Source organism: Sinocyclocheilus anshuiensis, unplaced genomic scaffold (assembly GCF_001515605.1).
Source record: "Sinocyclocheilus anshuiensis isolate Anshui unplaced genomic scaffold, SAMN03320099.WGS_v1.1 scaffold1051, whole genome shotgun sequence".
Taxonomy (NCBI): domain Eukaryota; kingdom Metazoa; phylum Chordata; class Actinopteri; order Cypriniformes; family Cyprinidae; genus Sinocyclocheilus; species Sinocyclocheilus anshuiensis.
Genome location: NW_015546234.1, coordinates 1,360,906 through 1,384,424, shown reverse-complemented (window position 1 = coordinate 1,384,424; position 23,519 = coordinate 1,360,906). Strand labels below are relative to the sequence as shown.

General features: G+C 35.8%; 3 protein-coding genes and 1 non-coding gene across 6 annotated transcripts; 1 reads left to right on the top strand and 3 right to left on the bottom strand.

Annotated features, from left to right (window-relative positions):
• Positions 1–6: 6 nt before the first annotated feature.
• LOC107701500 (all-trans retinoic acid-induced differentiation factor-like) lies at positions 7–4,137 on the top strand. The gene is made up of 7 exons (XM_016503523.1): positions 7–360; positions 562–689; positions 767–835; positions 929–1,000; positions 2,810–2,931; positions 3,023–3,123; positions 3,206–4,137. The coding sequence occupies exons 1-7, from the start codon at positions 244–246 to the stop codon at positions 3,308–3,310; spliced, it is 714 nt and encodes a 237-aa protein (XP_016359009.1). The 5' UTR covers positions 7–243; the 3' UTR covers positions 3,311–4,137.
• A 125-nt stretch (positions 4,138–4,262) lies between these two features.
• Positions 4,263–13,031, bottom strand: LOC107701499 (translation initiation factor eIF-2B subunit delta-like). 3 transcript variants are annotated; one of them, XM_016503522.1, is made up of 13 exons: positions 12,913–13,031; positions 12,374–12,411; positions 11,890–12,061; positions 10,867–11,064; positions 10,558–10,637; positions 9,837–9,928; positions 8,382–8,496; positions 8,221–8,297; positions 8,009–8,111; positions 7,777–7,904; positions 7,506–7,683; positions 5,067–5,247; positions 4,263–4,947 (listed from the first exon to the last, which is right to left on the bottom strand). In XM_016503522.1, exons 1-13 carry the CDS (start codon positions 12,959–12,961, stop codon positions 4,748–4,750), a joined length of 1,611 nt encoding a protein of 536 aa, XP_016359008.1. In that variant the 5' UTR covers positions 12,962–13,031; the 3' UTR covers positions 4,263–4,747. The 3 variants fall into 3 exon arrangements, with proteins under 3 accessions (XP_016359008.1, XP_016359007.1, XP_016359005.1); XM_016503521.1 differs by having other exon boundaries at positions 4,267–4,947; positions 10,558–10,640; positions 10,867–11,061; XM_016503519.1 differs by having other exon boundaries at positions 4,268–4,947; positions 10,558–10,640.
• Positions 13,032–13,313: 282 nt separating this feature from the next.
• trnal-cag (transfer RNA leucine (anticodon CAG)) lies at positions 13,314–13,396 on the bottom strand. Its single transcript has one exon. It is a non-coding gene; the product is annotated as a tRNA-Leu (tRNA).
• A 1,803-nt stretch (positions 13,397–15,199) lies between these two features.
• Positions 15,200–16,526, bottom strand: LOC107701458 (serine/threonine-protein kinase pim-1-like). Its single transcript, XM_016503460.1, has 6 exons — positions 16,452–16,526; positions 16,296–16,346; positions 15,825–16,200; positions 15,566–15,742; positions 15,348–15,436; positions 15,200–15,211 (listed from the first exon to the last, which is right to left on the bottom strand). The coding sequence occupies exons 2-6, from the start codon at positions 16,311–16,313 to the stop codon at positions 15,200–15,202; spliced, it is 672 nt and encodes a 223-aa protein (XP_016358946.1). The 5' UTR covers positions 16,314–16,346; positions 16,452–16,526.
• Positions 16,527–23,519: the final 6,993 nt, after the last annotated feature.

The following is a 23,519-nucleotide window of genomic DNA, read 5'->3' as shown; positions in this document are numbered from 1 at the left end:
TAATGTTTTTTTTAAAGTTATCCGTATTCGTGGAATGTGCGTTATTTTAAATAACCAGACTGAATATAAATGGCGAACAGGATCTATATCAGTTCAATAACGTGAGTTGTGTAAAAGCAACCTGTGTTTTGAGAGTGTTACGTTTCTATCGAAATTTCAGTGAGAAATGCAAAATATCTGCGCCGTCTGGTTGTCACGAATGGGGTCGCGGCACTTGAACGTCATCGATGATAATCGAGTCACATGACTTTGCTTTTGGCGAAAATGACACCTGGAGTTACAGCATCTACGGTGTATTTGTGTACTGTTTTTATTGTTTTATTCAATGTATATGTCGATAGCCAGGATACTGATGCACAGGTGAGACAGTTCGCTATGTCAAATGAATTCATACGATGTAACAGATAGTCATTTGCGAAATGATTGTAATGAAATAATACATGCTACATAGATATATTAGTCACATTGTTGTCATCTGTCTTCACTGTTGTAAAGTAAAGTAAAACAATGCATGCTGTTTTATAATATATTTTTTAAAGCTTTCACCTTTATTTTTGCTAGTTATGTAAAATGTGTGAAGGAACTGTACGACAAGATAGTCCTGTCTGGGATTTCTGCCTAACAAAAGGCCATATAAGAGGACGCTGCTGTTTTGGAAATGAAACCAGCAATGTAGATGCCATTATAGGGTAGGAAAACTTTTCTAGTATTCCACATTTTGACATTTATTCTCTATGTATAATCTAACTGTACGGTGCTGTTTTAGGTTGGATTTGGCAAACTGCTCTATCAGTCACGTAGAGCACCTGTACAATTCATCCACAGCATTCATCATGTATGTACCAGAGCAGGTTTTTCATGTTAATCTGCATGTGTCATTTTAGCACTAAATTGAATATCTAACTGTTGTCATTCTATATTTTCACAGAGATCTCTCCAACAACCCGATCTCCAATCTGAGCGGTTTCATATTTCAGGGTTTCAGCCATCTTACCCATCTGTAAGTTATGCATTAGCACTGTATATCATGTTAATAACATTTAAGTCAGGGGTTTTCAACTGGGGTCCCGGGACCAGGGGGCTGCAAGGGAGTGCTAGGGGGTCCATGGAAAAAGTTAGAGAAAAAACTGTGAAATAGATAATAAAATAATAAAAATGTTGTAACTATAATAAAAAACGAAATATTTTCCAAATAATTTTTAATGCATATGATTGGGTATAATATAAATTGGGTCCTTATACATGAAAATATAAAGCTGTCTTTTAAAGGTGCCATAGAATGGAAAACTGTATTTACCTTGGCATAGTTGAATAATAACAGTTCTGTACATGGAAATGACATACCGTGAGCCTCAAACACCATAGTTTCCCAATAGTATCCAGCTGCAGACCCGCAGCCACAGAACCGGAAGTGAGGGGCGGAGTTATTGACAACGAGAGAGCACGGTGAGTAGTCTGTAATGTTTTTGCTATCATATGTTTAATAATTATCGTATATATTACGTTAAGCATTTATCTGCTAAGTACTTAACGTGTGCTTGGCTTTATTATCTTATATTGAAACTTGAATTTGTTGTCATACTTTATAGTATATAACTTGTTTCTGTGGATGTTTCGATTAATTTTCGGATGCATGCTGTAAATGGGCCTTGTGGTGAAGTTTTGAAGACGTTTATTATTCATAAAAATAAATAGCTTGCTTTAATTCCCTCTGGTATATGCATTGTTTGTGTGTTAATATTACCTTGTAGTTTAGTTATTTTAATCCCAATCATTGAGATAATTGTGTGTGGCTTCATCTCTTGTAGAGACATATAAGGATTCAGAGAGTTGACACATTACCTGAGCTGCAGCAGTGCAACAAGTGTTACAGCAATTACCAGCAATTTTCTGCTTGACCTGTGTTTTATTGAAATGTTTTAGTTTTCATATAGAAAAATTTATGATGCACGTGTTCTTGACTTTGGAGTAAACATTTATTTTGAATCTTGTGATTAAAGTATATTTCATATAAAATGCCCAGAAGTTTCAAACATTATTTTTAATATCACAAACAGGAAATTACTCGCATAATACGATGAAATGAATAACTGTATAGGTTTACAACTAATAACTGTATAGGTCTACAACTAAATTACACAAGATGTATATAATGTTTATAAAATGCTTAATATGTCATTATAAAATGCATACATAAAGTATGACGTATGGTGTGTAATAAAAGCAAATTACCCCTTAAAAACCGTAAGGTGGCGCTACTCTTTTAAAAAATGTAAGCTCCGCCCCTCACTTCCGGTTCTGTGGCTGCGGTTCTGAAACGGCTGGTGCTGCGGGTCTGCAGCTGGATATATCTCTAAGTATAATTACCCAACGATATAACTGCGAGAGAGAGTACTGAAATATATATATTCCCTGTGTTTCCTTCCTGCTGTGCGAGCTACTGAAATGAGCGGCACTGTGAAACAGCCAATCAGAGCAGAGCTTAACATTATTATTCATGACCCTTCCAAATAAGGTAAAAACAGACCATTTCATTCTAGGGACAAATCCTAGGGTTGTAAATGGACATGTAAAACCGTTTCTGGAGATTTTTTGCCCTTACCTAAGCCACATACCTTCTATGTAGATATCAGAAAGCAAAATATTGTATAAATGCATTCTATGGCACCTTTAGATTTTCGGACGGGGGTCTCTTTGACAAGGATGATGACATTCATCCATGGGGTCCATGGCATTTAAAAGATCTAAAAGATTGAAAATCCCTGATTTAAGCTAACACAGTAAGTTAACTTGACAAATCTTTACTTAGTTTACTACCCTCAAAACTGGAGTGTCCAGGGGGAAATGCATCATGGGAGAAGGTTGAAGTGAAAAACAATGCCAGAATCTGCAAAGGACAGAAAAATATTTGCAATCAGACGGCGCAGATGTGTAAGTAACCAAAAGAACTGGGATCTCAGTCTTCAAAATGCAAAAATGTATGTCTTTCAGTGCATTTCTTGATTATGGTTTGTCTCTTCAGCCTGGGATTGCCCTGAAAACTCATTCTGCAGCCCATACGGACCAGGGTTCTTTGAGTGTAGTTGTCTGCATAATTTCTATGGATACAAGTGCATGAGACAGGTTAGACCCCCGTCAAATAATCCCAAACAGGTTGGCCATTACTCCTTTATTGCACACGTTCATTGTTCTTTAACAATTGCAGGGGGAGTTTCCTATAGTTAAGGTGCTTTGGATACTAACCGGATCAACAGTTGTGGTTTCATCTTTACTCTGGTTCACACAAAGACGAAAGGCCAAGAACATTTGAGTTTTAAAGAGAGCTGACTGTTGGGCTGACAGTGGAGCCACAAAATGCATCAAGCTTATTGAAAATGGTGCAGCGGACCAACCAGTTTCATACACAGGACGGTTAACCATCTGCTGAAAATTGCAGTTTCTTGTTTTTTAAACTTGCCAAAAGCAGGTTTGCATGACATTTTTTTTAATGAATAATTTTGTACAGTTTGTTTTATTTCACTTTCTTTTGACCCTCAATGTCCTTAAATGTTTTTATTTATACATTTTACGAAAGCTTTCATGAATACTGACATTTTCACAGCCTTGACAAGGCTGGTTTGTAAAGGGAAAACTGACCATAGACTGACCTCGCCGATTGTGTTTGGAGGACAGCCACATTTCTGACAATGTTTTGACTCTGAACATGTCAAAGTGAAGCACTGAGATATTTTAGCAATGATTTATTAAGGACAAATATTTTGTGTTGTTTAAAGACAAAAAGTAATTGTATTTTAAAGATGAATTATATAAGAATTATAGGTTTTCTGACATGTAAAAAAAGAATATTCATTTTACAGTGAAGGGGAAATGGATGTCATAGGACATATTTGTGAAAAATGTAGATTGTTACGGTCACCTGTTTACAGATGTCACATTTCATATTTCATAACTGACAACTCTTCGACCTCTGAAACTGCATGCTTTTCTTTTAGGCAGTGTAAGTGTAAAAGAGAATCTGTTTGATCTGCTAATATGAGATATATAGACAGACACTATTAGTAGAATACTGACATAAATTTCATTGTGAGTTTCTGCCAAGAATGTAGTATTGTGGTATAGAATTCAGCGTGTACCTTGGCAACTAAAATAAAGATTTGTCACAATATCACAAAGAATCAGCCAACAACAGTTTTTTTTAATCTAAACCATTTATTTTTCTGTAGCATTTCCAAGGTTTTGGTAATACAAACAAAACCCCTTATGCAACATAGTCAGCTTTTGCATGGTCTTACACACATTTGCACCATGTTCTATTTCCCTTTTTCACATCAATGAAAGGACTTCGGCAAGAGCAACTATCCAAAAAGGATGATTTTTCTTATGTTTATGTCTATGCGCTGACCACCATGATGGGCCAAAACTGAAAGCACACATGCTTTACAGACACTTTCTTGAATTTCGTGGATCTGACTTTCTTGATCTTGTGTAAAACAATTCTAAGTACTAATTTGAGAATTTTCCAAAGAAAATCTCATTAGGTGGACTGAACCGGACTGCGTTATTTTTTCAGAAAATGGAATTGGAACAGTTATACAATTCAAAATTAAATGGATCCCACCAGTAAGGATGTAAACAGTGGCTTTATTTGAAAAGCTTGTTCCTTTTCATAGATATGTTTAAGCCCCATGTGCACAGACTCTTTTATGTGCAGATGCAAGAGGGAAGCAGAACCGTGTTCGTCTGCTCTTCACTGATCTACGTTCTTGACTCGCAGTACCACAGGCACAGAGGTGCAGGGGATCATGCCCAAGTCAGTGATTACAAGGTCCACAAAGTCCGGTGGCGTCACGTCATACACCAAGTTCAGAAGCCCCAGTGATTTAACAGTCTGCCAGTTCTCTAGGTGGGTCTTTCCATTTCTGGTAACAATCAGGTCATCAGGGTCATCTGTAAAAAAAAAAAAATATATATATATTAATGTTTATTTTTGTGTGTGTAAATACCTATATATGTCACTTATAAAATAATAGTAAATTCACCAAACAAGCTAAACATCACAGAGTTACCTAATTCATTGGATTCAAAAGAGTCCGTCTGTACTCGTTCACAGAACTTGTAGGTCTCACAGCAGACCAGCACTGGTACATTGTAGGCCTTTGCTACCAGGGCAATCTGGGAAGTTCCCACACGTGACATCACATATCCATTGGCAAGGAGTGCATGGGCACCAAGAAATACCTTGGATACCTGCAAATAAGAGCGCAAAGTCCAAGTTCTGATTCAGCATTCATGATAACAATGTTTTTAATGACAACATAAAGGCCAGTTAACTTTAGTGCAATCACACTACCGTTCAAAAGTTTTTTTTGAAGGAAATTAATACTTTTATTCAGCATGTATGCATTAAATTGATCAAAAGCGACAGTAAAGACATTTATCATAGATTTCTATTTTAAAAATGCTGTTCTTTTGAACATTCTATTCATCAAAGATCCTGAAACAAAAATGAAGGATCACGTGACACTGAAAACTGGAGTAATGACTTCTGAAAATTCAGGTTTGCCATGACGGGGGAAAAAAAATCACATTTTGAAATATATTAAAACAGAAAACAGTTCTTTAAAATTGTAATGTTTTTCGACAATATTGCTGTATCGCTGTATTTTTGATCAAATAAACAGCCTTGGTGAGCATAAGGGGGAAGTCGTGGCCTAAAGGTTAGAGTCTTGTACCGGCAGGGATTGTAGGTGGGGGGAGTGAATGTACAGCACTCTCTCCCACCTTCAATAGCACGACTGAGGTGCCCTTGAGCAAGGCACCGAACCCCCAACTGCTCCCCGGGCGCCGCAGCAAAAAATGGCTGCCCACTGCTCCGGGTGTGTTCACTGCTGTGTGTGTGCACTTTGGATGGGATAAATGCAGAGCACTAATTCCGAGTATGGGTCACCATACTTGGCCACATGTCACGTCACTTTCACTTTCATTAGAGACTTTTTCAGAAACATAAAAAAAATCTTACTGACCCCAAACTTTTGAACAGTAGTGCACACTATATTTTGTTTAACACAATAATCTAAACATTCAGAACCTTGCAGTGCCATATAATAATTAAATTGCCATCTAAGAGTGTCCTTAAAGCTGCAGTCCGTAACTTTTGCCTCTTTGTCGCCATCTCTGTTTGAAAACCTGCAATTGCAGCTGTCTGCGGAATTATCTTCCTTGTGTGGGTTGTGCTCCGGCATGGCTCCAGCGCGGATGAATCTAATGTTTTGAGGAGTATGTGTGGCTGTCAGTCACCGCACCGGTGTGGATATTGTACTTTGCACTCACAGATTCTATCCTACGTCTTGGAATATATGACTCAAATAAAAATGTCTACTGTATATTGTCATCTGAACAATATACTACTTCTGCCACTTTTGTTCTAACCAACGGAGGAAAATTTACAATTTACAATTTAACATTACAATAAATCACGCTACCAATGGTGATTTAATCTAAAGCTTGGTTAGCTCATATCACATCAAACCCTGCTAATTATTATTATTGTTGTACTTTATTCTCAAATTGTTAATGTTAACAACATCAGCATTACGTGACTATGTGAATATAGTGTAAATTAGCATGTAGATTTAAATTTCTGTACAGTCTAATCTCTAATTGTCATACCATTCGAATTTCATATTAAGAAATTCTTTTAACCCAAAAAGCAAATTATGCTCCCTTCGAACTGGTTGTCTTTAAAATACAAATCTTGTGTAATCCCAGGCTATCCGTAATCAGAAGCACATTTAAAACTGGAATATAATTTAATTTCATTCACATGTGTTTCATAAACACATAGTCCTTTCTGGATTACAATCCGCCATCAAAATTATACATTTAATTATTCCAGCTGCTGTGAGAAAATGCTATAAACGATCGGCCACCTGCAGGATCCTCACATGCGATAGCCTAGTAGCCGGGACAACTTCTTTATATTTACAGAAGTGACGTAATGACGCGGCAGCATGCTCGAATTTCCCGCGAAATCCTACCCGTACCACTCCAATTAGAAAACGTTATTATAAGCTAACCGTTGTGAATCGGGCTAAAGTAAGGCGATAGTTTTGAACACTGGCTGATTATGTACTTGCTCAAATATTGATTTCGGATCATTTTTAACCAAAAAAAGTTACGGACTGCAGCTTTAATAAAAGTATACTAGTAAAAATAAAGTGCACATGCTGTTCTAAACTCTAGATTGTTCTTAATGAAAGCGGTTAAATTTGGTAGAGACTGATAGAGCCGAGCAACTCTTCTATTAGCACAACTTCAGTTGCTACTGTGTATTGTTAAGAACGAAAGTACCAAACCATAATTAAGCTGTATTTTTAGCTACTGCTGATGTCATACACAATCAATCCTTTGAAGGTACATGCACTTTTGTAAGAAATCCCCTTGCCTCGCAATGAGCTAAAAATACATTATGCTTGCAAAAAGCTTTACTGAAAAGAATGACTCACTTCAGGCAGAATGTAGGACAAGGCAGATATAAGCACGTAAGTACATCGGATGCCTTTCTTCACCAGACGCCTCAGTGCCTCTCTGCCCTCCAGCCTGGGCCGACTGTCCACAACTATGACTCTGAACTTCCTCTGCTTTTCAAAAGCTTCGCACAGAATGTGGTTGACAAGTGAAGAGCTAGAAAAAGACAAGAAAGGCATTTCTGAAACACTTCTGAATGTGTTAATCCAGACTATTACAGGATTACGTCAATTCACTGAAAACTCTTACCAGCCATAAACAAGAATAACATCTCCATCACTTATCTTCTCAATAGCGTACTTAGAAATGGCTTCAGAAGCCAAAATGATCTTCTCGTTTATGTAACTGTCAATGCATTCCTGCAGTCTCCTTTTCGCCTGTTGAGAAAACATTTATTTTAGAAAGTCGAAGGAATTCTATTGTATATAAACGTCTCTAAACTAATGACTCTGAAGTCTAAAGTGACTATGAATACTCTTACCTCTTCTTCTTTGCACTGACTGGGTATATTTGAAATTTCCTTCTTGATGTACTTGATGGCATTGCCCATGCTGGCTGAAAGGGGCCGACACTGGCTGAGAAAACTGCAGGTGTGAAGAGCATTTGCAGTGTTTGTTAAAAATCTGTTTCCATGTAAGATCAGAGTTCAAATAAAATATGTCCATATCAGTTTTCACAAGGAAGATGGTGAACCTGATATAGGGCGACAGCTTGTTCACAAGGTCCCTCGACAACTCCTCATTTGGAGGTGTGCTATAGTCTTGAATAACCTAAAAAATGATTTAAATGTTAATTAAATCTAAAAATTAAGAACATTCCATAGGTTGTTTTATTATTTATTATTATTATATTACCTGTTTAAAGGCATGTAGTAGGGCCACAGATCGAGCATTGGATCCTGCTATAATGCCCTGAGAGTACTGCAGGCCCAACCGAACAATGGATGGGTGAATAACTGTGGCAGGGATGCTACAAAATAAACCATATCAAATAATAAATCAACCAACTAAATCATTCAGGTTATACACGCTTAATTTCTAATGTCACTCCTGAAAAAATAAATACATTTAATTGTAAAAATGTAAATTTATTTTTTTCCACTGAGGTCTACTTATAATGTTAGTAAAGTTTTTTTATGCCTTATTTAAATTTTTCAAGCACATTTTCTAACCTCAAAATTAATCAAATTTCTAATCGTGATTTCAATTACGGATGCAACAATTATGTAATCGTTCAAAGCAGCACTTATGTTCACTTATGTTATTCTGCATGCTTAAGATGTGTTTATCTACAGGTTATCTTAAGGGTTTTTCCATTGTTTTAATTTTAGTTTTAGTATAACATTATAATACCATACATATTTTTACTTTTTTTTAATTATTATTATTTAAAGAAACCAATCCAGTGTATAGTTGACATTTGAGGCTTAATACTATAGAAAAGCAATAAAAGTATTTCAGTTAGAGTGTTTTCAGCTTTCAGCTCAGTTTATTTTCATATAAAAATATGGAATGCAGTTGCATTAAACAATCGTGTAAACATCATTCTGTGTAAATTGTGATAATCATAATTAATAATGGCAATTACAATTTCAAAGGAACAATTATGATTTTTGTCATAATTGTGCAGCCCTAACTGAGACCTGGAATAACATGGCCCAAAGTTTGATTATCTTAGTTTCAATCAATTTAAAAATAAAAGGCTTTTGGGGGCTGAGGAGGAAGTTTGAGTTCAAGTTACACTACTATGTTTCAAGTTACACTACTGTTCAAAAGTGTGGGGACAGGAAGATTTTTTTAAAGAAAGATTTTTATTTAGCAAGGATGCATTAAACTGATCAAAAGTCACCATAAAAAACTTTTAGAATGTTAAAAAATATTTATTTATTTCAACTAAATGCTATTCTGTTGAATCTTCTCTTTATCAAAAATCCTTAAAAAATGTGTCATGATTTCCATAAAAATCAGCACAACTGTTTTCAATGCGTTTGTTGAGCACTAAAACAACATATTAGAATGATTTCTGAAGGATCATGTGACACTGAACACTGGAGTAATGACTGCTGAAAATTCAGCTTTGATATTACAGAAATTGCATTTTAAAATATATTCAAAATCAGTTATTTTAAATTGTCATTATATTTCACAATATTACCATTTTTACTGTATTTATGATCAAATAAATGCAGCCTGGAGTAGCATAAGAGACGTTTGTCAAAAGATTAAGAGAACAAACGATATTTGTATAACTTATATAACCCCTTTAAGACAAAATTATAACTAATGTAGAAGATACATTGTTTATAGTACCTGATTTGCTGGGTGGGAGGGTTTTTTCGGCTGTACTGGTGTAGATGTGAGAACAGGCTGACCTTGTAACCATAATCGGACCTCAAAGGAACCTAAGAGAACAGAGTAAACAACAGCATTCGATGTGAATATTTTGTTCCCTCAAGGACAAATGCTCTAGAGGTCACATCCTCCCTCCTCAGGTCAAGAGCTGAGGCTGCAACAGAACACTGTGCATGAAGACATACATGACACAAATGTGCACAAATGAAGAAGGGCTCCACAGTAGACTTTAAAAGCTTTATTCTAGTGTTATAGATCTACACCTAATAACAAAAAATTAAAATAAATCAAAGAGAGAAAAAAAAAACACTCAAAATTCACCCAGAAAGGACATCTAGCTCATCACATGTACACAATGAAATGATAATAATCACAATGAAATCACCTCCAGCAGACATTAAAGCCAAGAAGAGTCAATAACGTTCACCAAGAATAAAAAAAAAAACACATCACAAATAGAAAATATTCAACAATACACTGCACACAAAAGTGTGGAGCCAGACCTTGACTCCAGTTATATTTAAACTGCATCCCTGCCCTGACTTCTGTAAGACATTGGAAGGACCTGGGTTAAAAACGCTGCAAAATGGATCTCAGAAAACACCTGGATGAATCCATCATCTGTCAATGGGCAACAATCAGACAAGAGGCAAAGCATGACAAGATTGATTTGTCTCACCTGCTGTCTCTCAAGTTTTTTGGCCAACTTCTTCAATGCAGCAGGGTCGTCCACCTGAATGTGCTCTGGTAACCTTTTCACTACTAAGAGGAAATAGAGAAACGAAACAAAAACAAGGCTGTGCAAAATGGCAAAACTGCTCAGTCACGGTCTCTCCCTAAATGCAGTCACTTTAGATTGATTTTTTTATATATTTGAATTAGGGAAAAAAAATATTTAAAAGCATAGGAATGGCTGACAAAATTGGGCCAGTGTGTGAAGGACCAAATATCCCAAACTGGAATAACCTTTTATGAAGCAGTGAATTACCTGGCTGAAGCTCATTGGGGGTAGCTTTAGGCTTGCTGGAGGCAGACTGCTGCCCCCCTTCTTTCTTGCCCTGTTTTGATGCCCGTTCTGTGTCTTGCCTTGCCCGACGCTCTGCTCGCTGCTCTGCTTTGCTCTTTGCAGGCTTCTCTGCAGCCACAGGAGATTCAGATGCAGATGCATTTACAGGCACAGGAGCTGCTAATGAGATCAAAGAATACACCCAAATAACAGACTTTAAACTTACAGTTGTGTTTACTCGGCAGGTTTGGTTCCATTAAAATGAACTCTGGTGTGGTCGCTCTGTTAGTGTGGTTAATTTGAGTAAGTGTGAACGCTGCCATCTGAACCTTGGTGCACACCAAACAAGCAAACTGTCCGCTTCCACACAAACTCGTTTTTTGTTTCACACAAAAATTGTTTTGACCCAATTACACATTTCATAAGCTCTTCGTGAGCTATCTGGGAAAAATACCACCATATGTAGACACATACAATACAAGCATTTAGCCCAGCAAACCATTTTCCGTTCTCCAAATATACGTCCTAAAAGTTGTCCAATCAGGTTGTCACCGTATCCTTATGTCTTTTGTTTTGTATCTTTAATTTAGTTGTTAAAAATGACAGTGTAAGCAAACCAGAATGAAATGTATGACTTGTTTTTGGTCTGGACCAACAGAACCAAGAGAACCAAAGTGTAAACACACCCACTGAAAGACACATTAAAAGACTCTAGTTACCCTCAGAAGCTGAGAAATACAAATTATGGCAGTAAAGCATACAGTAAAAAAACATGTATGTATATTTATTTGTTGTTGTTAACATCTTTCTACACTAAGAATAAGAATAGATAACTCTGAAACTCTTAATATTAATCCAGTCTCGATCTGAAAGAAATAAAATATAAAAGATAAACAAATAAATGTTTTTTTTTTGTCCAATTATCCCACCCAATTTAAAAGTTTAATCCAAATTACATTTGTTTTAATCAACTTTAGATGCGGGAAACATATTTTGAAGCAGTACCTTTATGTGCTGGGCTCTGTGTGGCAGGTTTTGATGGAGCTAGTACAGATGCTTTCTCTTTCTCCTTTTCCTTCTCTGGAGGACCCCTGTCATCTTTTTTATTCTTTTTATGCTGCTTCTTCTCTTTCCTAAGACGCTGCTTTTCTTCTTTGGTCAATTCCTTACCTTCACACTATAGATAAAAATAGGGGAATCACAGTTTGCATGATTTTAAATAATCCGGTGTCAATGTAAATGAACAGGCTGTCTCTTAAAACCTAGTCTGCATTTTGGGCAACTAGGCACCGTCCATGTCTGCTGAGAATGTGGCTATGATGCCCAAAATATTGTCCAGGTAAGACAGCTCACTAGGTTTTGAGACAGCCATTGTGATTGTGATATTTCGTAAATAACAAACAAAAACACATTTTATACATTAAAATGCAATTAATTAAACTATGGATATTGTGAAATTATATAAAAATAAAATAAAGACTTGACCTACCTTAGCTTGAACAACTTCTTGCAACTTTACATCTTCCTCTGTGACACACGTGAACATATATTTAAAACGTATCCAAAGTTAAAACTGCTCTTTATTTGCATAAACACTAGTGGTAGAAAATACTAATTTACTGAGAAGTCCGTATAAGTTTGAATTAATGTCTCTGATGACAGAAATTCTCGACACTTTCTTTGTAATGTTATTTAATCATGTTGGCTCATTCGATCTTTACCAAACTACAGAATGTTGCACAGAGATTCAGTTCGTCTTGCAAACACATCCAGTTACACATGCAAACAATAGGGAACATCGCAACCGTGTCTATGTAGTCTGATTTCAACGTGTTCAAAATGACAAAAACCGCATGATGTAATTTCCACTATGCATATGTCAAGTCAGCTGTGTCATGGCAGAGTGACGATCAGCGGCGTAAGCAGCGGCAACACGAGTTCTCCGTTAACGACTATAAACGACTGCTTACGTACATGTTTAATTCAGTAACAGCCCACGTTTAAAAAGTTTCAGTCTGCATATTTTACCTGTAGAGTGGTTGATGCTGACAACCTGTCTCCCATCCGAGTCCGCCATGTTTAATTTCTTCGTGACTTCGCGCTGGTAAACTGATGTGAAAAGCAGTCGGGATGAATTACGCTGCCATCTAGCGATTGAAAGGAGTGAGCTGACTTTTCTATCTATTATGTATCATTTATGAACGTATGTATTATTTGTACAAGTGAAAATAGTATAAGCTGCTTGCATAACAATAAAATAACGAGTACTTGTTAACATAGTTTTAGATGGTGTCACACCGTACCCAAACATCCAAGATGAAAAACTTCCGTTCACCTCTTTTATGAAATAGATGAAACACATTCGCTTGCAACAACAACACGTTCTCGTCGTTTCGAAGAAAAAGAAAGGTAAAAAACGAAAACGTTGTTGTCAGAAGTGGGATTCGAACCCACGCCTCCAGAGGAGACTGCGACCTGAACGCAGCGCCTTAGACCGCTCGGCCATCCTGACATATTACACATAATTACGTCATCACGTTAAATAGTAATAACACAGTCGTAATAACGTCGTTTGATACGTTTAGCTGTTTTTAGTAACGTTTTATGAGTTAAAATATTGTTGTTTGTAACTTATGATTAAGTTATGCAATTAAGGATGTTATATTAGATTACTTTTAAGTATTTAAGGTATCAATAACTTGTTAAGAAATGAATTGAAATAAGCGTCCTAATGATAAAGTCACTAACAACACTAACGTTACATCAATGCATCAAACACTAAAAACGACAAACCGTGACGATCACCGGCTTAACCAACGGCAAAATAGCTAAATTAGGTTCCCTGTGAATGGTTTTAAACTCATATGTCGCTATGTGTTTACTTCTGTAACGCTACATTTTACCTGTAACGTTAGCATAGTTGATGTTGTCAACCTGTCTCCCATCCGAGTCCGTTAAATTTCATTTCCTAGCAACTTTTCGCTAGTAAACCGAGTGAAAAGGATTTGGGATCAACTACGCTCAATTGTGTCACCTTTTCACAAAAATAGTTACCTTTGACTCGAACTATTATAGAGTGATGCATTCAGTACTCATTGAAGAGGATACATCTTCGTTTCGAAGCGCTCCAGAGCCCTCTGCTGGTCAAAGGAATGTATATAATGCTAAAGAGCAACATGCTGTAACAGCTAGAGACACAAATGTTTGGAAATTACGGTCACAATTTTTTTTTTTTACAAGGGTTAGTCTCCATTCTAATATAATTATATTTACATACTAATGTAATATTTTTGCTTCTTTATATATTCCTGTGAAATATAGCTTGCTTATTTCCACAGAGGCTGTAGGCCTACGCTTTAGCAGAAGACAATTTCCATTTATGTATTCATAAATACAATTTATTCCTAAATATTTGACTGCTGGATGCTGAGATTGACTAATAAGAATGTAGTACTCCAGTGAGCTGTGTAATAAAGTATTTTACATAACAGTTCCTGTGGTACGCGAATCTAAATGAACGAGAGGCATAATTCGCCAGTCTATGGGACTTTTCAACAATTGTATCGCTTTCTAGTGTGGGTAAACACTGCAGATCTGGTCATCATACTGTTTTTTATATAAAATGATATAAATTTTATATAAAATGTATGCTAAGTGCACAATGTAGGCTATTTGTTGCTTTGCTGAACATATTCACATTAGACTAAATGTTCTTTATAAATCTATAGTAGACTACTTAGTACAGTTAACTGAAAAAAAAAATCTGTCAAGCATGGGACGTATTTTTGTGTGAAGTGAACATAATTTTTATGTCATTTTGACATTTCTTAATATTTGTGTACACTCTACGCTAAACTTTTGTGTCATGGATGAGTGTATAGTGGTGAATGGGAAACGACAACTATTTGATTATTTTTTTTTATTATTATTATTGTTTCCACAGCTTTCCAAAATAGGAAGAAAATATTCATAGATTGATTACAGCTGTCAGGAGAAAGAAAGATGTCCAATTTACAGTCACCCTGGTAATATAACACACAGAGCATATATAACAGTGCATAAATATCTTAATACAGATACAAATATCTTATTAATACTTAATATCTTAATACATTTTCTTATAAAAATTATTCTTATTATTATACATATACTATTATATTATGCTTACAACAATTACACATATTCCTATAAATATATTAATACAAATATCTTAATACCTAATACCTAAAACAAATTATAAATATAAATAATGCTGCTTCAAGGTGGAGGGATGGAAAGGCCACTAATGTCAGCCTGTTTTTTGTTGTTCTCCATCTTACTCCACAACCTGAAACAAAAACATAAATCAGTGTTATTTATCTAAATACATTACATTTAGAGCAAACGTGACTTTTAAATGTTTAAGATGATTATTTGAAAAAAAAAAAAAACATTTAGCAAATCTTAGACTCTAATCTTAGTACCATAAACCAGTCATGGAGCTGCATCTCCTCCAGAACAAGTCTCCGCTGTGGATCAGGATGTAGACAAGAGCAAATCATCTGGCAGCATTCTGTTCAAAAAGATGAGAGAGATGTCTGATTATTAACTTTACACCTTTTTATATTTAGATTTCAAATTGTATACTTTTATATTTAGAGCTCAAATTGTCAATCTTTGTTCTCTGATGAAGATCTCTCACCTTGAGACAGGTCAGGGTTGGACCAGTCATTCTTACTGATCATGTGCAGGTCTTTGTCATCTGGAAAATACCCGCACACCATCACAAACAGCAGGATCCCTAATGACCAAACTGTTGCCGGCTTTGCATGGTACCTGCCGTCGACATCAAACTCTGGTGGACAGAACATTTCTGTACCTAGAGGGAAGATATTTTATATTTAATGCATTTATACAGCAGGATGTGTTTCAGTGAGCTAAAGATCTGCTAGCAAACATACCATTGAAGGCCACGTAGGCAGAGTCCTTCATGAGCGTGCCGCACCCAAAGTTGATCAACTTGACCTCCAACGTGTCAGGGTTCACTAGGAGGTTCTCCAATTTTATATCTCGATGGAAGACGCCACGCTTGCAGCAAATGTTAGCAGCATGAATGACCTGCCACATAAAATTTCGTGCCATCCCTTCATTGAGCCTTCGTCGGAGCTTCACGAAACTAAACATGCTCATGCTTGGTATGGGCCGCTCCAAGACCATGACATAGTGGTCCGGGTCATCCTGCCAGTCCAGCAGCTTAATTATCTGTGGAACGCTGGGGCCCTTATTAGCCATGAGTGTCAGGCCAATCTCCATGGGGAGGCATTTGGGATGACCAGGCTAAAAGGAAAGAATTAGATAAACATGAATATAAGATGTCAGAAATGGAAAACAGTTACTGAGAAGCAATAATATACAGAGTGCAGGCTACTCACAGCTCTTATATATGGCATATCTGGAGTCTTTTCGGCAATTTTCACAGCCACCTGATCAACAAAGCAAAGAATTAACAATTAGAGAGGTCATTCCATTCATGAATCTGAACAGGTATGGAAAGTTTTGTAAGTAAGTAAAAAAAAAAAAAAAGAAACCTTAAGGCCATCCTTGCAGCGAGTCCCTGCATGCACATAGCCGTAGCTTCCTTCACCCAGCTTGGGGCCAAATTCATATTGCCAGAAGATGTGGCCTATTAAAAGATAAACAAATGTAGTTAGCATGAAATCAATTTTTTTATGCATTTTATAATTTATAATAACATTTTCTAATTCACAAACATGTATTATACTTACTGTTGTCCGGCTCCTCCGCTTCTTCATCTTCAGTGGAGCTAACTGGAGTGTGGACATCCTGAGGTTGCAGGACGTCCTGCTCCAGCTGTTCCTCAGCAGCGGGGAGAACTTCAGAGACTGGAGCTTCTCCATGATCATGAATCTCTACAATTTGCTGTAGAGAAGTCTGGTCTAAAGAGGGGAATACCAATAATATGAATACAATCTAATATGAATACAATATTGCTTACTCAAATTAGAGTGGTTCTTCATTTATAGGCACTTTTGAAAAACTGTGAATGTGATAATCTGTGTCTATTATGTTTTAGATTACGGCAGTAAACTTACCCTTGTCCAGTTCTTCTGTTTTGTCATCTTCAGCGGAACTTACTGGAGCATCGAAGTCCTGAGGTTGGAGGACGTCCTGCTCCAGCTGTTCCTCAGCAGTGATGAGGACTTCAGAGACTGGAGCTTCATGAAGATCATAGATCTCTACAATGTGCTGTAGAGATGGCTGATCTAAAGAGGGGAATACCAATAATATGAATAAAATATTGCATACTCAAATTACAGTAGTTTTTTATTCAAGGGCACTTTTGAAAAAATTAAATTGATTAAATCGATTTGTTTCTGAATTAAAATGTGTACTGATGGGTTTGGTAATGATACCTAACAATCCACTAGGAAAGTGAGAATTGGATTATGGCAGTAAATTTACCCTTGTCCAGCTCTTCCACTTTGTCCTCTTCAGTCAAACTAACTGGAGTGTGGACGTCCTGAGGTTGAGGGACGTCCTGCTCCAGCTGTTTCTCTAGAGTGGGGAGAACCTCAGAAGCTGGAGCTTCTTGATGATCATGGATCTCTTCAATAGGGATGTGTTGTAGAGAAGTCTGATCTAAAGAGGGAACATAATAACATAAGTTAAAAATGATGATGAGTAAAAAATTATTGAACAATTAAATTTCTTTAGACAATGTAAATCTATTTATTTCTGAATTAACATTCACAAATATTGACTGTTTTGGTAATGACACCTAAAGCTATTTATATATATATATATATATATATATATATAGTTTTTAAAGTTTTCATTTTAATTTTCAAGTTTAATTAAATTTGTTGTGTGTTTTTGTTATTTTTATTAGTCATTGTTTAGTTTTTAAATGCGTCTACATAATTTATATTTCAGTTTTAGTTTGAGTTATTTTAGTACATCAAGTTAAACTAAATCAAAATGAGAAATTTTGATCTTTTAAATATTTGATTTAATTTCAGTTGACATTAATTTTATTTAAAGTAACGAAAATAACTTTTCTGATTTTGGTTATCTGTAATTCAAATTTAATTTCATTTGTGATCTTTAAACTCTCACTCTAAAATGTTTGGGGTGATAATGATAGCAGTATCTTTTTTTTTTTTTGGTTCTGGCCCAGTGATTTTTCTGTTGTTGATTTTTGGTTATAAAAAAGCTGTACACAAGAACAACAAAAGTTTCCCTAATGAAGGAATTAAAAACCTCTGTCATCATATGTGATTTTACCATCGGCAAGGCTCCCATACGATCCCGCCTCACTTTGGTACACTTTCTCAGCCTTAGCCAGGTCGTAATTCCCAGCTCTTCGGCGAAAAATGTGAAGAAAAGATCTCCAAAACCTCTTCTTCTTTTTCTCTCGTCTCCCTGCCTCCGTTTTCCTATCAACCATCTCATCAGCACCACCAGACGTCTCATCAAGAGGATGAGGATGCATATGGTGTTCCGCCGTGATGGGCTTGTATTTGAGCAGCACACAGGGTTGGGGTTCGTGTACACGCTCCACTTTACAGGCTTTCTTTAGTCGTGAAAACAGTCCCATGATAACACAGGTTTTGTTTTTCACTCTGAAAAACAGACTATTCCGAAACTTCAACCAACAAAATGCGCAAGTGAGTTCCAAGCCTTTAAAATAGGCGACACGTTCTAATTGCTATGTGACGTCACAGGGCTCAGATGTCACGAATGCGTGACCCGTTCCTTTTGAATAATAACATTCATATCTAATGCCATAACAACGTTTGTGTGTTCTGTTTTGTAGGCCTTTATAGGTTGCAATTATGTCAAATAAATAAATGAATACATAAAAATGATATGTGGAAAAATATGTAGCTAAAATATAATCAATATTTTTTTCTAAAATATTATTCGGATATTTGTATATTTTAAAAGACCTTATAAAAAGTTTACTTTTATTACTATCAAAGTTGTCATTAGTTTTTTTGTGTGTTTCAAAATTACACAAGATTTTCTGCCTATTCGTGCTTTACTATAGGATACTACTACTACTAGGCTACTACTACTACTACTACTACTAATAAATAGTTTAGTTTACCATTCATATTGTTGGCTCAGTTAAAGATTTAAAATTGTCGTAGCAATCTCTTCTCATTTATCTCATCAAAAAATTATATCGGCAAAGAAACTTGACTCAGGTTTATTTAAAACGGTAATACATTAAACACAATAAAAAAAAAAACAAGTTGAGTTGGTATCTCATCACTTTATTTACACACCAATTCCACCTCAGGATATTTGGTGAAAATAACTTATAAGATAAAAAAACTGAATACATAGGCTTTATACATTTTAGTACAGTTAACTCCAAAATCAACACTTGTTGACTTAACATTAGAAATGTTAAGCTATGGGATGTGTTTTTGCAAGAAGTGTACATACATTTTGTTTAAATATTTGTGATGATGGATTATTGTGATGTTTTATCAGCTGTTTGGACTCTCATTCTGACGGCACCCATTCACTGCAGAGGATCCATTGGTGAGCAACTGATGCAATGCTAAATTTCTTCAAATCTGTTCTGATAAAGAAACAAACTCATCTACATCTTGGATGACATGAGGGTGAGTAGTTTTTAATGTTTTAGTAACATTTTTGTTTACTTTTGCAGAACAAACAGTTTTGATATTGTGTTGTTGTCATTATGACGTAGAACCAGTTGAGAACCACTGTCTTATACAATTAACTAATGTTTCTAGTTTAAGAATAGATATTGAAACAGAGACAAAGGTAGGTGTCTGCCTGCTTCTGCTGTACTGTATCAAATGAAACCAAGCAGATCATTCCAGACTCTGGGTATAATCCATAAACAGTCAGAGAAGGAGTGACCTTACTCTTCTCATCCAATCTCAGTACCTCTGGCAGTCTCATCTCTTCTCTGTTTGTTACACAGCAGTGTCAGTGATGCTTGAGAGCACTTGTCCTGTAAAAACACCGCTTGTCCATCTGACACACACACACACACACACACAGGGACATTGTGCATGATGCAGGTACAAACAGACTATTTTAGTGCATTCATATTTGGTTTATTTCATGAGTTTAATACTTGAGTGCTTTAAGGCTTGCTGTTAATGGAGAGCTCGAACCCGAAACTGAACTCAAGCACTTCTCATAAATAGGGTACAAAAGAAAACTCTTATTTTTTCCTTCATCAGTCAGTAAAACAAGGCGCTTAACCTTTAAAAAATGTTGATAATTAACTGAGTGGGTTCTAACTAAATTCTAAATTGTATGTACACTTTTCACTATAAATTTTTTCTAACAATAAAATGCAAATTATTTCATTATTTAATAATTTATCAAATAGAATTAAATAGACTATTTTAAGTATACAATCAATACAATTCAGAAAGTGCACGGATTAAGCACACTTTTTTTTCACAAGGGCAATGAATGACAAGCTCAGGGACTAAATTATTATTGTAGAAAGAATAATTAATAACTATTATAATTAAGAAGGAGAAAATGAACACAACATTGAAAAGGAAAAGAGTTTATTGAATTTTAGAAGAAATAAAAGACAATTAAATCATGAAAAACTTTAAAGGGTTAGTATTTTAAATTACAAATATCAGTCTTTACTGAATGACTCTCTTATAATCTTTGCTCTATGTTGGCTGTATTCACGACGCAGTAGCTGGTTGAAGGGGACCAAACCTCGCAGAAACACCTGACTTGGTTCCATTTGACCAGCCACAGCAAAGCGTGCTGCTTCAAAAAGAGAGAATGGCAGGCAGAGGGAGGAAGATTAACGGAGCTTATGTTGACAAAGTTCAGCAAGTCATTCTTGCTGCTTACCTGTTGAGAAGACAAAGGAAAAATTTAATAATAATAATTAACAAAACGAAATCAACTTGGCAACAGATAGCCCCGTTTACAAACGTTTCTTTAGTAAAATGTCTATTTATTTTCTGTGCTGTTCAGTGAGTGAACATTGCCACATAACATGGCGTTGTTAATTACGGCCTTTTTGCTTAATGTTCTGATAGTTGGGAAAAGAAGACTCTAGTGCCTTCTTTAATAAAACCCATAAGGTTTGTAGCTCTCAGAAGGATTAGTGAAGTGAGGGACAGCTGTACTCTGTCAATCTGCCCTGGATCTTCAGTAGCTATGGGTGAGTGAGAAATGATCATGGTGTGGATGTCCCAAACGTGTGCCTATGGCCAGCCAACTTACTAAAACAACAGCTTTACCACCTGATCCAGAATAGTTCATGCAGCTCAAATGATTCTTGTCATCTTACAATACAAAATGACACAAATGTATATCAGTTTTGGGGTTAAAACTGTTCAGTTTAGGATTAATGAATCATTTTATATCCATCATGATGTGTTTTATTTGCATGCTTCAGTCCTGTGGTGATGGATTCCCCCTGAAACCACACACTTCCTTACATTCCATAACTTGAATATTCATATGGGCATATAAGGAAGCATGTCATCACACGGGGCACATTTTAGTTTCCTCACAGAATAGACAAAGTTCTAAGGAAAAATGCATAGGCTGTACATAGAGATCTTTTTTTTTAAACAATGTATTTATTTATTTTTCTGCTTCATAACTATATGAAGTTATAGAGAACGTCAAAGCAAAATGCTGGATAACTCCAAAGTGTATCCAGAAATATTGTCCAGAAAACCCAAAAAGCAGTATTTAGCATTCCTTCACAACAAACATTTGTTGCTCACTTAAAAAAAAAAAAAAACTCTCTTGAATAAGTAATATTACAGCTCAAATGCAAAGAAAATCTGAATTTACCTGTATGTAGCTATCTCCTCCTTTCCATCATATTTTTTTTTGTGTTGACAAGTGTCCATAGACAAGGAAATACATGGAGGTTAGCCAGCCAAGCAGGAGAGGACTAGCACATCTAGCACTCGAACATCTTTCTCACATTTAAATAGATCAGAAGGTTTCTCATTCTGCCACATGGAAAGCTCAAAATGGGCAAACTGCCCCTTTTTTCCTCCTTCTTGATATAGGAGACTGATATACAGTAGATCAAAGACAAGCTATGACACCTCAGGTGAAAACGCAGTAACACGCCCATATCTCCATTTCCTTTATCAGCACCATTTCCAGTGGCAGAGGTGTAAAATCTTCCATTTGCTGCCTCATAAAACAGAGATGTCACCCAGCATCTCAGTCCAAATCAAAATGGAGCTATATATATATAATATACATAGCTTCTATCTCATTAGAAAGAATTGGAAAAATTCAAAGAAGAGATCATTTTAATTCTGATAAATTGCAGGTTGTTCATCCCAGACATGGAATGGGTAAGTGTTTGTCTGCTCTTATTTAATCAAAAATAATTTGATATTTAATCTTCACTGCCATGCCAATAAAGAATGAATATATATATATATATATATATATATTAACAAAAAAGAACAAAAATAGTTTAAAGAAGTAAAAAAAAATGTCAAATTAATTCTTAATATCTTGTAAAGACTATTCAAGTTCAGAAAAAAACATTGCCTATAGCCAACCCAATCTACAAACAAATGAAAACTCTCCCCACACCTTTCTGTTCCCATCTTTCCTCTTCTGCTGAGTGCTACAGTGTATCGTCCTCTTTGCATGACTGGTGGATTCTGCCCAGACATGGCCACATGCCCCTGGCCTTTTCAAGCGCTCAGCCTCCCTTATACTCCCCCCTCTGCCCCTCAGTCTTCCACCTGTTGGTGTCCTTTAGAAGCCAGGGCCTCTCCTATGCCTGCTGTCCAACCCAATCAGGGCCGTGACAGGGGAGAGCGAGCCTGTGAAATCACACCTCAGCTGTTCACACTCGCCTTGAGACACCCTACACCCACGGCTCCCCTTTTTATACCCAATTTCAATGGCTCCTTTAGGGAGAGAGAAGAGAAACCAGGAAACAACTGTGGGCAAGTGACTTCTGTACAATAGTGGGTTAGTAGTCACAGCTGAAACAAGCTAGTGTTACTACTGTCTGGGATTTGATAAGCTAGCGGGTTTTAGGCTCAAGGCTGGAAAGATTTGTGATCAAGATGCTTCAGTTTACTTTGATAAATGGCAAACATTACAAGCACAGTTTTTCTGAGCATCAACAGTAATGTTTAAATGACAACAAATGTTTCTGGACTTTTATTTTGTAGCATTTTACATTAAAATGATGTATAGCTAACAAAGCACTGAGATGATATTCTAACTTAATAAAAATATAGTCTTTACAGTGGGGCCCAAAAGTCTAAGACACCTACTGAAAATGCTCATAATACAGTTTTTTTGTTTTGTTTTGTTTTGTTTTGTTTTGTTTTGTTTGTTAAACAACAACTGGAAAAGATACACTGAAAACATGAATTATGTGTTTGTGGTGATCATGTTATATAGCAAGATGATGATTTAAATATAAATATACATTATATATATTAAAATGATTAATGATGAAAATGATGAAAATTATTTATTAACAGATTAATAAATAATTTTAAAACAAAAGTGTTGCGTTTATAATTTTGTTCAGTATATATATATATATATATATATATTCTTAATTCTTATATATACAGTATATATATATATATATATATATATAT